This window comes from Phaseolus vulgaris, chromosome 1, assembly GCF_051622355.1.
Source record: "Phaseolus vulgaris cultivar YP4 chromosome 1, ASM5162235v1, whole genome shotgun sequence".
Lineage (NCBI taxonomy): Eukaryota > Viridiplantae > Streptophyta > Magnoliopsida > Fabales > Fabaceae > Phaseolus > Phaseolus vulgaris.
The window spans coordinates 19,662,784-19,676,071 of NC_143498.1; the positions used below are offsets into that span (position 1 = coordinate 19,662,784).

The 13,288-nt window shown below is 46.5% G+C and overlaps 1 protein-coding gene across 8 annotated transcripts; it reads right to left on the reverse strand.

Annotated features, from left to right (window-relative positions):
- Positions 1-780: 780 nt before the first annotated feature.
- Positions 781-12,635, reverse strand: LOC137813670 (uncharacterized). Of its 8 annotated transcripts, none has more exons than XM_090300894.1 (4): positions 12,301-12,635; positions 10,502-10,657; positions 10,255-10,377; positions 781-2,390 (listed from the first exon to the last, which is right to left on the reverse strand). In XM_090300894.1, exon 4 carries the CDS (start codon positions 2,383-2,385, stop codon positions 889-891), a length of 1,497 nt encoding a protein of 498 aa, XP_090157020.1. In that variant the 5' UTR covers positions 2,386-2,390; positions 10,255-10,377; positions 10,502-10,657; positions 12,301-12,635; the 3' UTR covers positions 781-888. The 8 variants fall into 8 exon arrangements, 6 of the variants coding, with proteins under 6 accessions (XP_090157020.1, XP_090157019.1, XP_090157016.1 ...); XR_016519920.1 differs by adding an exon at positions 3,754-9,751 and having other exon boundaries at positions 2,264-2,390; positions 10,255-10,657; XM_090300890.1 differs by lacking the exon at positions 781-2,390 and adding an exon at positions 3,525-9,751.
- Positions 12,636-13,288: the final 653 nt, after the last annotated feature.

The following is a 13,288-nucleotide window of genomic DNA, read 5'->3' on the forward strand; positions in this document are numbered from 1 at the left end:
GCAAGTTAAAGACCTCCTCGCCGTCGAGCGAGTGCAGGCAAGAAAGAGGAAAAGTCCTCCGTGTTTCTGGGGGCGAGAAGATGTAACCCCTGGGGCAATGTAGAGGCGAGTTTAAAGACCTTCTCGCCGATGAGCGAGTTCAGACGAGTTAAAGACCTTCTCGCCGATGAGCGAGTTCAGGCGAGTTAAAGACCTTCTCGCCGATGAGCGAGTTCAGGCGAGTTCAAAGACCTTCTCGCCTACATGCGGGCTTAGGCAAGATAAAATCCTTCTCGTCTCGAACGAGTTCAGGTATGGTGCAGAGGGTGGAAGAAGTTTGGAAGGTGGCTAAGGTAGGTTCGAAGAGAACGCCTGGTCAGCCGGTCTTTGTTCTGAAGTTCAGGGAGGTAAAGAAAGATCCCAAAAGGCGTCTCTGCCCCCATACAAAGAAACAATGGCCAAAGCATGAGGCTAGAAAAAAGCTGATGTCACCAAGAGTCCTTGGCGATCGGGAAGAGTTCAAACAGCGGCGAGAAGGTTAAAAGACCTGTTTGATAAGGCAGGTCGAGTGGGACGGTGTTTTGAGCCAGCAACAGAGTTACAGTTCGTTGCTTGAAGGGAATTCTTACGATAAGGTTAGTTGCCTTAAGAGTACAAGTTGGTTAAAGTGATTATTGCTTAAGTTTGAAGTGGTTCGAAGCAGTTAAGTCAAAAGTCGTGTTTGCAAAGTCATTAAGTTAAATCTAATAAAGTTAAACATGCAAAGAAGGTTAAAGCGCTTAAAGAAGTCAGGAGAGGGAATACCCAAACTTTGTCGTTAAGATAAGTATCTGTTAAAGGCACATATACACGAGTTTATTACAGAATAATACAAGGGAAACACGAAGGTAGTAGATGAAGAAGAGTTGATTAGTCTTCAGCAGGAACGACTTTTCCATCTACTACCTCGTTGTTCAGCGACACCAGGCTGAGATCCAGGTCGAGGAATAGGCAAGCGAACTGTTCCCGCGCAGCTTCGAATCCAGCGGCCAGAATCTGAGCAGAATTTAGCTTGAGTTCTTCAGTTTGTTTCTGAAGTTCCTCAATCCGCCTCTTGAGGTCTTCAGTTTGCTCTTTCAGCTCTTTATTCTGTTGCTCCAGCTCTTCAACCTGCTTTTTAAGTTGTTTGTTGGTCTCTTGAGCCTGGAGAAGGTCTTCAGTAACCTTCTTGGATTCCGATTGTGCTTGGGCCAACTCAGCAGCCACCTTTCCCTTCTCTTTGTTGGCCTTGACGAGATCAGCCATGGCGTCGTCCCTCGCCTTTTCCACTTGCCCAAGTAGTTTCTCTCGGTCGATCGACCTCTGCTCCAATTTTTGCACCTTAGCGGCGTCAGCTTTCATGAGAGCCTCCAGGTCGACTGCCCTGGCACGAAGAGGCACGATCTTGCTCTCCAGCTCGACCTTCTCTTGGGCAAGTTGATGCACTTTGTGGCGAAGGTCAGTGGCCTCCTTGCGCGCCAGCCTGAGCTCGGTGTTCATTGCATCCTCCACTCGGGAGTGTTCGATTTCTGCGAGCGTCAGGCTGAAAGACAACTTCTCCACCTCGACCCTCATGGTGCTGTTTTCGGTTTTGAGGTTGAAGAGGTCGTCTTGGAGCCTCCTGGTTGAGCCCTCCACAGCCCTGGTTATGATCGTCGGGATATCCTCTGCAATGGTCTTCAGCTTGGCAGTTAGAGGCTCCCACATCCTTGTGACCTCCAAAGGGAGGTTTGCTGCTTGGAGAGGCGCCAGGTGGGCTTGTTGTGGGTTCTCGTCGCCACCTTCCTTAGCAGGTTCTTCAGTAGTTGCTTCCTGGCGTGGCGACGGAATCGGGGATTCGGTAATCAGAATCGGAGAGGTATGAGCAACCTCATCCCCGATTGGAGCATTTTCTGCAGCTGAAGCGTTTGAAGGGGGACCCCCTCCAGCTGACACATATGGCGTTGAAGCGCTTGGGGGGTCCTCCAGGAAGTTTGGCTCTTGGGCCTCAGCTGCAGGTGGCGCAGTGGCCAGTGGGACCGCTTGGACTGGAGAGGCAGGAGCCTGGGGGGGTGGCGATGCTGGAGGAGGAGCAGGCGTCGACGGAGGTGTTGAGGTTGGAAGAGGGGGTGGAGCAGGCGGTGAGGAAGGTGCCACCCTCTTCCTCTTTGAGACCAAACCGTCCTCGGTGGCCTCGTCGTCTTCTTCCTCTTCCTCATGGATCACCTGAGGAGCTTTCCTTTTAGGTCTGAGGACCAGTTTCTTGCGTTGGGTGGGTTCCTTGGGAGGTGATCGCCCTTGGACGATGGCTGTCTCCACCACCGAGTTGGGCACCGTTTGCGAACCCGTCGCCAACCCATGGTTTCGGGCGAGCGCCTTTAGTTCAGCGAGCATGCTTCTGGGCAACATGTTGTCTGCATGGAACGAAAATGCATGGATTAAATCAAGGGAAACAAATAAGTGCATGAGGTAATAAACAGCAAGGCAGATGGTATGTGCAGGAAAGGTAAAACCAAAGTCTTGCGCATAACGCGCAAGGCGCCCAGAATCAGCTAAACAGAAGTAGTATTAAAGCAATAGTTTAATGTCCTAACCTATTCGAATTTCTAGCTGATCTTCATAGAATTCGAAGCATATCAAGGTGGTGGTAAGGAAAGTTATATTGGCGTCCGCCACCTTTTTCCAGAAGAGACAGAGGTCTCTGTCCAATGCTCCCATGATGTCAGGACTTCTGGGCCTCCTGAAGCAGCTCTTGGACTCCTTCTTCCCCTTGTCCACCCAGTACAAGGGAAAGCCATCGAGAAGGGAGGCGTCCTTGTCGTTCGCACGCACTTGGACGAATTTCCCCTTCCAGTCCTTGTAAGATTGCTGGAAGATAGCAAAGATGGACCTCCCAGCAATCGCGTTCAAGCTGACCCATAGGCGGTCTCCTGGGTGCTTGGCCTCGAAGAAGAATAAGAACACGTCCACCGACGCGGGCAACCCCAGGTGGTCGCACATCACTTGAAAGGCTCGGACAAACGCCCAGCTGTTGGGGTGGAGCTGGGCGGCAGCAATGTTGAGCTCGGTAAGAAGTTCCCTCTCGAATCGGGTGAAAGGGAACCTGAGCTTGACCTTCTTGAATAAAGTCGTATAGACAAAGCAGAAGGGCCCGTCGGCGCTTACTTTGTCATCAGCACAAACAGGCAGATCGGGGGGGCAAGGCAGCACCATCATCTTCTCGTCGTGCTCCTTGTGAAACGATTGATAGATCTCGTCCCCCTTCGTCAGCCGCAAAACTGCTCCCGCAGTGTTCACGGAGGATGTCTCCCTCAGAAGGGTCGAGTTGGCCCAGGGATACAAAGTTTTGAAGTCTGGCAGAGGAACGGGGGCTCCTCCAGCGATAGGTGGAGTCGCCTGGGCCAGAACAGGACGGGAAGACGCAGGCCTCTCAGCCTGCGAAGATGAAGCGCCACGAACTTGTGGTGGGTCGTGTGCTTGTGAAGGGAGATTTCGTGATGAAGGAGGAGGATTCGGGGTAATCTTTGTGCGAGTCATGGTAACAGCTGCAAAGGAAGAAGAAAGGAAAAATGATCAGGGGGTTACAAAGGCTGACTCGATCATAGAAGGAAGGTGAAAAACGAACGAATGTAGGTTCGTTGCGACGATTGACGAAGCCCTAAGTTACGCAGAAGGAGAAATGGAAAAACAACCCACAGCGTATGCACCAGGCAGTTACAGGATGATGCGAATCGGTTAAAATGCAAGGAAAACCAGCAGAAGAAGGAAAGTAGGTACCTTTTGATGATCAGGAAGACGATGAAGGTTGATTCAGAATGCTGGAGAGCGCTGAGAATTTTTCGCAGAAGGAGGTTAGAGCGTTCGTGAATGCGAGGGAAAGTGATGGAACAGTGTTGAGTGGAAATGGGTTTAAGGGTTTTTTCGAAATGGGTTAGGAAGCGCAAACGGCAACTGAAGAGAGTCGTTGATGAAGCCACGCGTCAAGCGATGAGTGAGGGGTTTGGTGGAGCGTCAGAGCAGCAGAAGGTACAACCGCTTGGAATTCTGCGTCAGTGCCGCGTAGACCGGTGTTGACGTGACTCTTTCAGTCTTTTCGCTAGACAAGTCTTCGCTTAAGACTGGGGGGCTTGTGTACCGCCCTGGTGGTCGGGAGTGATGACGTGGCACCCTGCTATAGTATAGGCGTGTTGACAAGGCGCCAGGTTGGCAAGAGGGAAGGAAGTTGGGGGGCTCGTGTAATCGCCAGTTGTTAAATTGGCGTGTTCCGATCTCCATCTTACCAGAATCAGCGATCACCAGGTTAAAGATGAAGTCGCCAGAAGTAAACCCAGGCGACCAAGCAGTTGGAGATCGCCGGAGAAAGCACATCGCCGAAGATGAAAGAGAAGCAAATTATGAAGGCGGCCGGCGAGACCACAGGGAAGGTGTACGGGGACACCCTAACTCGCCAGTTTCAGTAGAGATCGCACTCCCAAGTTAGCTATGCACTGGACAGTACCATGCATAAGTAACTTAGCCAAAATGAGAGTAGAAGCAGCGCCAAGTCAAGGAGGCTCCAGATGATGGCACGTGTACGACTGGATGCGAGCCACGTATCCAGGTCTGTAACTGCCAGGAGAGAGAAAACAGCCAGGTATATAAGAGTTCTTAACAAACTTTCTGAGGTACGCACGTTCAGTTCATACTCTTTACGCTTGCGAGTGATAGAGCTGACTGTGAAGAGAGGATTTGCACGGTTCTTGTTCTCTTAGTATTTGGTGATACCGTCACTGACTTGAGCGTTGGAGTGCGATCGGCCGCAGCGGCGCCGCTCTGTTTCTTTGCAGGTTCTTGAGGTAGATCCCGAAGAGGAACGGAGGTTCGAAGCGGTGCGCACGTCGATCCTTTGACGAGGCAGTTTCCAGCGTTCAGGTCAACAGGCAGGATCAAAAATAAATAGGCTTTTGAGCCTGATCTTGGTCCTGGGCGAGCACCGCACTCACCGCCCTCTCAGTTACAGCAAAATACAGCCTGAAAGGGGTTCCCACCAGCGGTTTACACAGAACCGGCGGGCTCGCCAGATATTCCTTCAGCTTGACAAAGGCTTCCTCGCACTCCTTCGTCCAAGCAAACTTCTTATTCCTCCTTAGGCACTGAAAATAGGGATGGCCCTTTTCTCCGCTAGCTGACACGAAGCGAGACAAGGCTGCCATCCGACCTGTTAGCTGTTGAACCTCCTTCACCGTAGCTGGGCTCCTCATCGCCAAGATGGCGGCACACTTATCAAGGTTGGCCTTTATGCCTCTTTCAGTTAAGAGGAAACCCAAAAACTTTCCAGCCTCCACGCCGAAAATGCATTTCTCTGGATTCAGCTTCAATTTGAACTTGGCGATCGTCGTGAACAACTCCTCCAAGTCTGTAACGTGCTTGCTCTTCTCTGGCGAGGTCATGACCATGTCATCGACATATGCTTGCACATTCCTTCCCAGGATCGGTGCAAGTACTCAATCCATCAACCTCTGGTACGTGGCCCCCGCGTTCTTCAGCCCAAACGGCATCACCTTATAGCAGTAGCACGATCTCTCGGTCATGAAGGCAGTCTTCTCTTCATCCATGGGATGCATCTTGATCTGATTATACCCCGAGAAGGCATCCAGGAAGCTCAGCAATTTACACCCTGCAGCACTGTCCACCAGGGCGTCAATGCTTGGCAAAGGATATGAGTCCTTCGGACAAGCTTTATTCAGATCGGTGAAATTGACGCACATGCGCCATTTCCCATTACTCTTCTTCACCAGCACGACATTTGCCAGCCATTCAGGGCACTGGACTTCCCTGATGTGGCCTGCAGCGAGGAGTTTCTGTGTTTCGTCCCTAATCGCCTGCCTCCTCTCCTCGTTGAACTTTCTTCTTCTTTGTCGCACTGGTCTTACCAAGTTGTCCATCGCCAGATGATGGCACAAGAAGTCGGGATCGATCCCGGGCATGTCCGAAGCGGACCATGCGAACGCATCCAGATGTCGTTCTATCACCTTGGCGATCTGGTCCTGGAGCTCATCCTCTAGGGATCTTCCTAGCTTGAAGATCTTTCCCCCGATTTCTCTCTCGAGCCACTGCTCGACGGGTTTTGGTCTGGTTTCTCTGGCGATCACCGCCCTGGCGATTCCCTGTTCTCTCGCTTCCTCAGGGCGATTCCTGGTCTCTTCTTCCTCTAGACTAGCGTTGCCCTCCCCCAGCTCAGCATCCACCATCTCCGCGTCTCTTCCGGCGGTCTCTTCTGTTACCGTCGATCTGGGCTTCACACCGGGAGGCGGGGTGGTCGTTACGTAACTCACCGATCTCTTGTTTTTCAGGCTATTCTCATAGCACTTTTTTGCTTCTTTCTGATCGGATTTGATGGTGATCACCACCCCCTCCATAGATGACAACTTCACCTTCATGTGCCGGGTCGACGGTATGGCACCTATCCTGTTGAGCGTGGGTCTTCCCAACAGGATGTTGTATGCTGAAGGAGCGTTTACAACAAGATATTTGATTTTTTCCGTTCTTGAACCCGCCACATCTGTAAACGTTGTCCTCAACTCTATGTACCCCCTGACCTCCACCTGGTCACCAGCGAAACCATACAAGCACCCTCCATAGGGCCTCAGCTGGTCAAGGGGCAGCTCCAACTGTGTGAAAGTCGGCCAGAACATCACGTCTGCCGAGCTTCCTTGGTCCACCAGCACCCTGTGGACCTTTCTTCCCGCTGTTATCAACGAAATTACTATGGGATCGTTGTCATGAGGCACAACATCCCTAAGATCTTGCTTGGTGAAGGTAATATCCACTTCCGGTGAGTGGTCTTCAAACATATCCACCGTCATCACAGACCTCGCGTACCTCTTCCTCTGTGATGCAGTGCATCCACCTCCTGAGAAACCCCCTGCAATGGTGTGGATTTCTCCGTGCGTAGGCATCTCGTGCTGCTGAGCCTCAGCACCTGCTGGTTGGGAGCTCGACGCGCCCCCCGTCCTTCTATCCAGCAAATAGTCGTTTAGGAACCCGCTCTTAACCAGATCGTCGAGCTGGTATCCTAATGCCAAGCACGAGTCCACTGTATGGCCAAAGCCCTGGTGAAACTCACACCAGGCGTCTGGCTTTGGTCCCAGCACCTTGTCGCCCACCTTTTCTGGCGCCTTCAACCTAGCAGATATATTGGGAATGGCGATCAGGTCCGCCAATCCCATGACAAACTTGTGCTTAGGCGGGCGATTGTATTCCCGGCGTGCTGGTTGCTGGCGTCCTTGGCCCCTACCCTTGTTCTTCCTTGGATCATAAGGATGGCGAGTCCTCTGATCCCTTCTGGCCGCCGCTGTCTCCAGCACCCTTTGTGGCTGGATCCTGGTCTGGGCGCGTGGCCTAGCGGGAGCCACGCTTCCTCTCTTCTCGGCGACTTCGCTCTCGTCGGCGATGTGGGCCACCGCAAGTCGCCTAACCTCAGCAAACGTGGCGGGGTGAGCCCTGATCAATGCCTCGCAGAATGGTTCCGGCAGCACGCCCTTCTTAAATGCGTAGACCAGCATTTCTTCATCTTTGGCCGGCGATCTGACCATCTGCGCCCCAAAGCGATTTAGGTAGTCCCTGAGGGACTCTCCCTGATATTGCCTTATATCAAACAAATCATAAGACACCCTGGGCGGTGCCTTATTCACGATATACTGCTCGACGAAAATCTTCGAGAACTGTTGGAAATTGGTAATGTGACCGTTAGGCAAGCTCACAAACCATTCCAGCGCCGTTCCCTGGAGTGTGCTCACGAACATCTTGCAGTACACGGCGTCTGATCCCCCTGACAACATCATCTGCGTATGGAACGTGGTGAGATGAGCCTCAGGATCCTCCACGCCGGTGAAAACAGCCTTAACAGGAACCACACTCGCAGGAATCGGCGTGTCAGTAATCGCCTGAGCGAAAGGCATAGGAAAAACACGAGGTGGCGACGACGGCGCAACCTCTTCAGCAATAGAACGCCCTTGCTGCTCCTGAAGAGCTTGACGTAGCTCCTCAGTCACCTTGCTAAGCTCATCATTCCTAGCGCGAGAGGCGGCCAGGTCCTCATGCATTCTCGCCTGTTCTATGTGCGAGGCTTCCACAGTTGCCTGCAACGAACGCATCATCTCTGCCATCTGCGCCATGGTCATGGCGGCGGCGCCTTCAACGGCGACGGGCGCAACCGGACTTGAACAATTGCTTCTCATTTTTCTCATGAAACTTGGCGAATCACAGAATGCAGCGAACAACACTTACTTCAGCTACGATTGATTCAGCGATCAATCGGTCAGAACCTCGCAAAACTTCGCAAAAACTCAAGAACACCGCGAATCCTCCAAAGAAACCTGCAACTCCACCAGAAACCACCGCTTCACCTACGGATAACACAACGAGCCAAAGAACTCAAACTTCACCGAACAAATCTCGCGTAAACAGTAGAAAACCTCACTTCACCGAACAAAAACCCGAACGAACGGTGGAAAACGCGAAATCACCAAACAAATCTCAAACGAATAACGAACAGTGGTTGCACCAGCACACAACCACGCAGAAAACTACGAAAACCTCCAAGAACTCACGCTGTGGATGGGAACAGGTTTTACACGGCCCCACGGTGGGCGCCTGATGATCCTGCCTGTTGACCAGAACGTTGGAACTTGCCTCGTCAAACTTGGATCGACATGTGCACCGCTTCAACCTCCGTCCTCCGCCAAGATCCACCTCAAGAACCTGCAAAAGAACAGAGCGGCGCCGCTGCGGCCGATCGCACTCCAACGCCCAAGTCAGTGACCAAACCACCAAATACTAAGAGCAATAACACTCAAGAACTCTCAAGGAACCGTGCAATGTTCTCTCTCACAGTATGCTCAAGAACTCGCAAGCGTAAAGAGTATAATCTGAACGTGCGTACCTCAGAAGTTCGTTGGGGAACCCTTAAATACCTGGTCACTTTCTCTCTCTTGGCAGTTACAGATCTGGACACGTGGCTCGCATCCAGTCGTACATGTGCCATCATCTGGAGCCTCCTTGACTTGGGCGCTGCTTCTGACTTTCTTTTTGGCTAAGTTACTTATGCATGGTACTGCCCAGTGCATAACTAACTTGGGAGTGCGATCTCTACTGGAACTGGCGAGTTAGGGTGCCTTCGTACACCTTCCCTGTGGTCTCGCCGGCCGCCTTCATAATCTGCACCACCTTCATCTTCGGCGATGTGCTTGCTCTGGCGATCTCCAATCACTTGGTCGCCTGAGTTTACATCTGGCGACTTCATCTTTAACCCGGTGATCGCCGGTTCTGGTATGCTGGAGATCGGAACACGCCAACTTAATAACTGGCGACTTCACAAGCCCCCCGACTTCCTTCCCTTCTGCCAACCTGGCGCCTTGTCAACACGCCTATACTGTAGCTGGATGCCACGTCATCACTTCCGACTGCCAGGGCGGTACACATAAGAATTAAAAGAAAATAATACCATTATTGTGGAATATTTTTATACTATATTTAATCCCCTTCACTCATCACCCTAAAAAATCAGACCAAACATTCCACGAATGTGAAAATACATTAGTCAACAGTGGTTGGTGGTGCCTCATTGCTAACTGTCTGACTGCTTTGTGAGGCCTCAACATTGTTAGAATGGTCAATCACCGGCTTCAGATGCTCCATCATTAGTAGTCAGTGTTTTAGAAGCAGGAAGTTCCTTGTGAAGGTTTGCGCTTAGGAACTAAGGTCCAATTGTCTTCTCTTCCATGTAATTTGGTAACTATCATAATTGAGAAGCAGTAATATACTAAATATAAAATAAGATAATAATAATGATTTAATATGACAACAAAAGTGATTATAGTTCTAACCGAGACATTCTCTCTAAACTAAAAAAAATTCTAAATATCGAAATAAATAAAACCTAAAAATTATTATAATTTTAAAAAAATCATAAGAGTAATTATTTTCCACCAATCTCATTTCCATTAACAACTAAAAAATTCGTTTCCCTGTCCTTATTGAACTTGAAGTTGCCACATCAAGGCAGTGTTCGTACCCTAAATAATTGTTTTACCTTGCATACACTGGAAAAAAAATAACCTCCTGCCAAAACTCAAACAAAACACATGAATAAGCAAACAAACAAATAGTGGACGTGGGACTGTTACTCTAGATTTTTTTATAATAGTTGGTTATTGTAAATGGTTGTGTTTGGGTGCAAGGAAATTGCGAGTTAATGCTTCTTGAATGAATGATGAAATAAAGGAGATATGATATGACCTCTTCTTCAAGCTTTGCATGGCGAGCAATGCCTGCTCTCATTACTTGATTAGCCTTTCGCTTTCGCCCTCCAAGAAGGAGAGAAAACTCCATTTGTTTTTAGCACCATTCCAATCACACAACCTTCAATAATGAATACACAGTAATAACCCAATTTCTTCAAAACACATAAAATTCATGATGGCGAAAGCCCAATTAGAAAAAATGAAAATTGATATTGTAGAAGTAAGATCCGGGACGAACAAACCCCGTTTGTTCTTGAAGCCGTGAAGAAAGGAATCGGGAAGAGGGTGCTTTTTTCTTGCGGGTAGGTAAGTCCTCAATATCACTACCACCCAACCAACCTCGTAGGTAAAATCAACACTCCGGTTCCTTTTTGGATCTACCTCGGTTCAACAGCCTTCTGTAACACACAAAAAAATTTAGCAGTGAAATAAATAAATAGGAACTTGGAAATAAATTCTACATAGATATTTATAAAATTTAAACGACACATAAAAGAAAACATAGAAGCATAACAGATGAATTTTCGATGAGTGATGTTGGTGGGTGTTGCAAATTTGAGAGAATAAGTCGTTGGAGGTTTCTCGATTAGCCAACAAAATTAATGAATCCTCATTTTTTTTTGTATGCGAGGTTTAAAAACAAATAAACCACAATGTTAACCAGAGATTCACAACTAAATCATAAAACAGGGGAACAAATATAATTAACTCTAACATTAGGGAGAGAAAGAAAGGAATCGGGGAACAAAATGCAGAGGTCGAAGAAGATTGAAAATTGAAGTAAATCCTTAATTCACAATTTGTTTCAATTAAGAGCAAAAAGAGAGAAACGAATCCAGAAAATCAAAAGTTGGAAGTAACCGCTCACGTTTAGCCACTACTTACTACGTCTCCTAATATTTTTTCTCTCTCTCATAATTTGAACAAATACTAATTCAAAACCGCTCCTCCATTTATTCCAAATATTTTTAAAAAATGACGCAATATCCAAAATAATGAAATAAAACCAAATATTAATCTAATGATAAAATAGAAAAAAATTTGAGAACAGAAAAATCTCCTTTATATATAAAAGATCTCCTACAATATCTATGCGTATGTGACATTAATAGAATATACAATATACATTAACATAAGTCAGACATGGTGTAAAAAAGAATTTAGCCAAAATTAATGCACAAGTGGTGGTGATAACTTTTCTTTTCCATGGAGTTTAGTAAATCCTTCTCTCAAGTTTATGCTCTGCCAAATATAATGGTCTCTATTATTTTAATCTCTTAAACCAAGGTGTTTGAGATCAACCAAATGTGACCATTCTAATACATTTACATGACATGTGCCTTGTCTCTGAATTATTTTAACCGAATAAAAATAACTAACGACATATATTAACTTGATGCATAACAATATATATATGTAACTGAATGTTTCGCTTCTAGACACTTAAGATTGAGTCCCGATCGAACCTTAGTGTGTAAAACTACAGGACTAAACCTATGTTTGGAAACCCCTTAGTAAATCTCTTAACGTATGTTGAATCCAAAAGATAGCAAATGTTAAAGGATACCACACCTTAACTAGTATAACATTACCCGACTAACCCATATAACATTATACATGTCTAATAATGATTTCAAGTTGATTTGCATAACTAAGAATTGCTCCTACATAAAATCCTTTTCCATAAGTTAATTGTTAATTTGAATACGTACAAAAAGTATTGCTTTCAGAAAAACTTTATGTCCCGCATTCATATATATCAAAGCCACAAAAACTTACACGGATTCTTAAGATTGTTAATTAAAGATAATATGTATATATATACTATCATATTAGTAGTTAGAATATTGATAGAGGATGAATCTGACTGATATTGGCACGGCTCAATCAGACTAAAGAACTCAACAAATCTCTAAGAACTTTGATTTGATTGAGCCAAGCCAACATCAAAATGATCAAATGGTTATAATTCACCAATCCATGATAATCAAAAGAGAAAACCTTGTGCCAAAATATGAAATGGGCATATAGTTAAATATACCACCAAAACGAATACATTTTGATGCCTCCAGCTTCTAATCCATCGGGTAGATCGCGATTTCTGCAACGATTTCAAATCTCTGTACTGATCGAAAGCATAGAATTAATGATCTAGACCATGAAATTGCTGCACAACAAATAAAATTGAAAAATACTACTTCAGGTAAAGAAATAGACGAAAAGTATTGAGAAGGTTGGAGAATTGAGTTAAAGGGTAAGAATATTAAGCTTATATAGGAGAGAAAGGCCAAGAGAACATAAAATCACATAATTTTTTATTGGATAAACGATCAGGTTTTGGCTCCGGTTAGAAACTTTGTATATCTTCTGTTCTACCTAATGCAGTTGGAAAGACAGCCAGATGGACCCAGAAGTTATTCTTTTATAATTTTTAGTTTCTACAAAAAAATAATTGTGATCATCTTCAGTGTCATTATCGCATCATCAATTCATTGTTTGTGTTATATTGTTCCTTTCACTTTATATCCATCTTCATCACTTAAATCACTTCTTTTGCACGACACAGGTGGGTTTTGTTTTGTACGTGGTTTCTGTGATGCAAACCATTGCATCGGATATAGTTCTTCCACAACACAAGAAAATCAATCAAAGAATGCATATTAAGGTCCGAGTACCAAGTATAATGGGTACATTTTTCTTATCAGCAAAAAAATATATAAATAAATAAAATGATACTGGGGTTGTACAACAATTCTAAAAGAAACATCTATCACTAAAAAAAATATATAAGATATGACAGTTTTAATTTGAAGGTTATTCGTCAGAATTCTCCTTCGAAATATAAATTCTCTCGTGTTTCGTTCCCTCGTACCATTTCTCTTTCCCAAATTTGTTCCTCATTCTATTCTTTGACCCCTTTGGAAATATACACTAACCCCTATTTAATTCTTTCGAACTTTCGAACCCTCTCATAAAATCCTACCACAACCCTTCACACTCTTCTCACTCTCATTACTGCAAACCCTCTC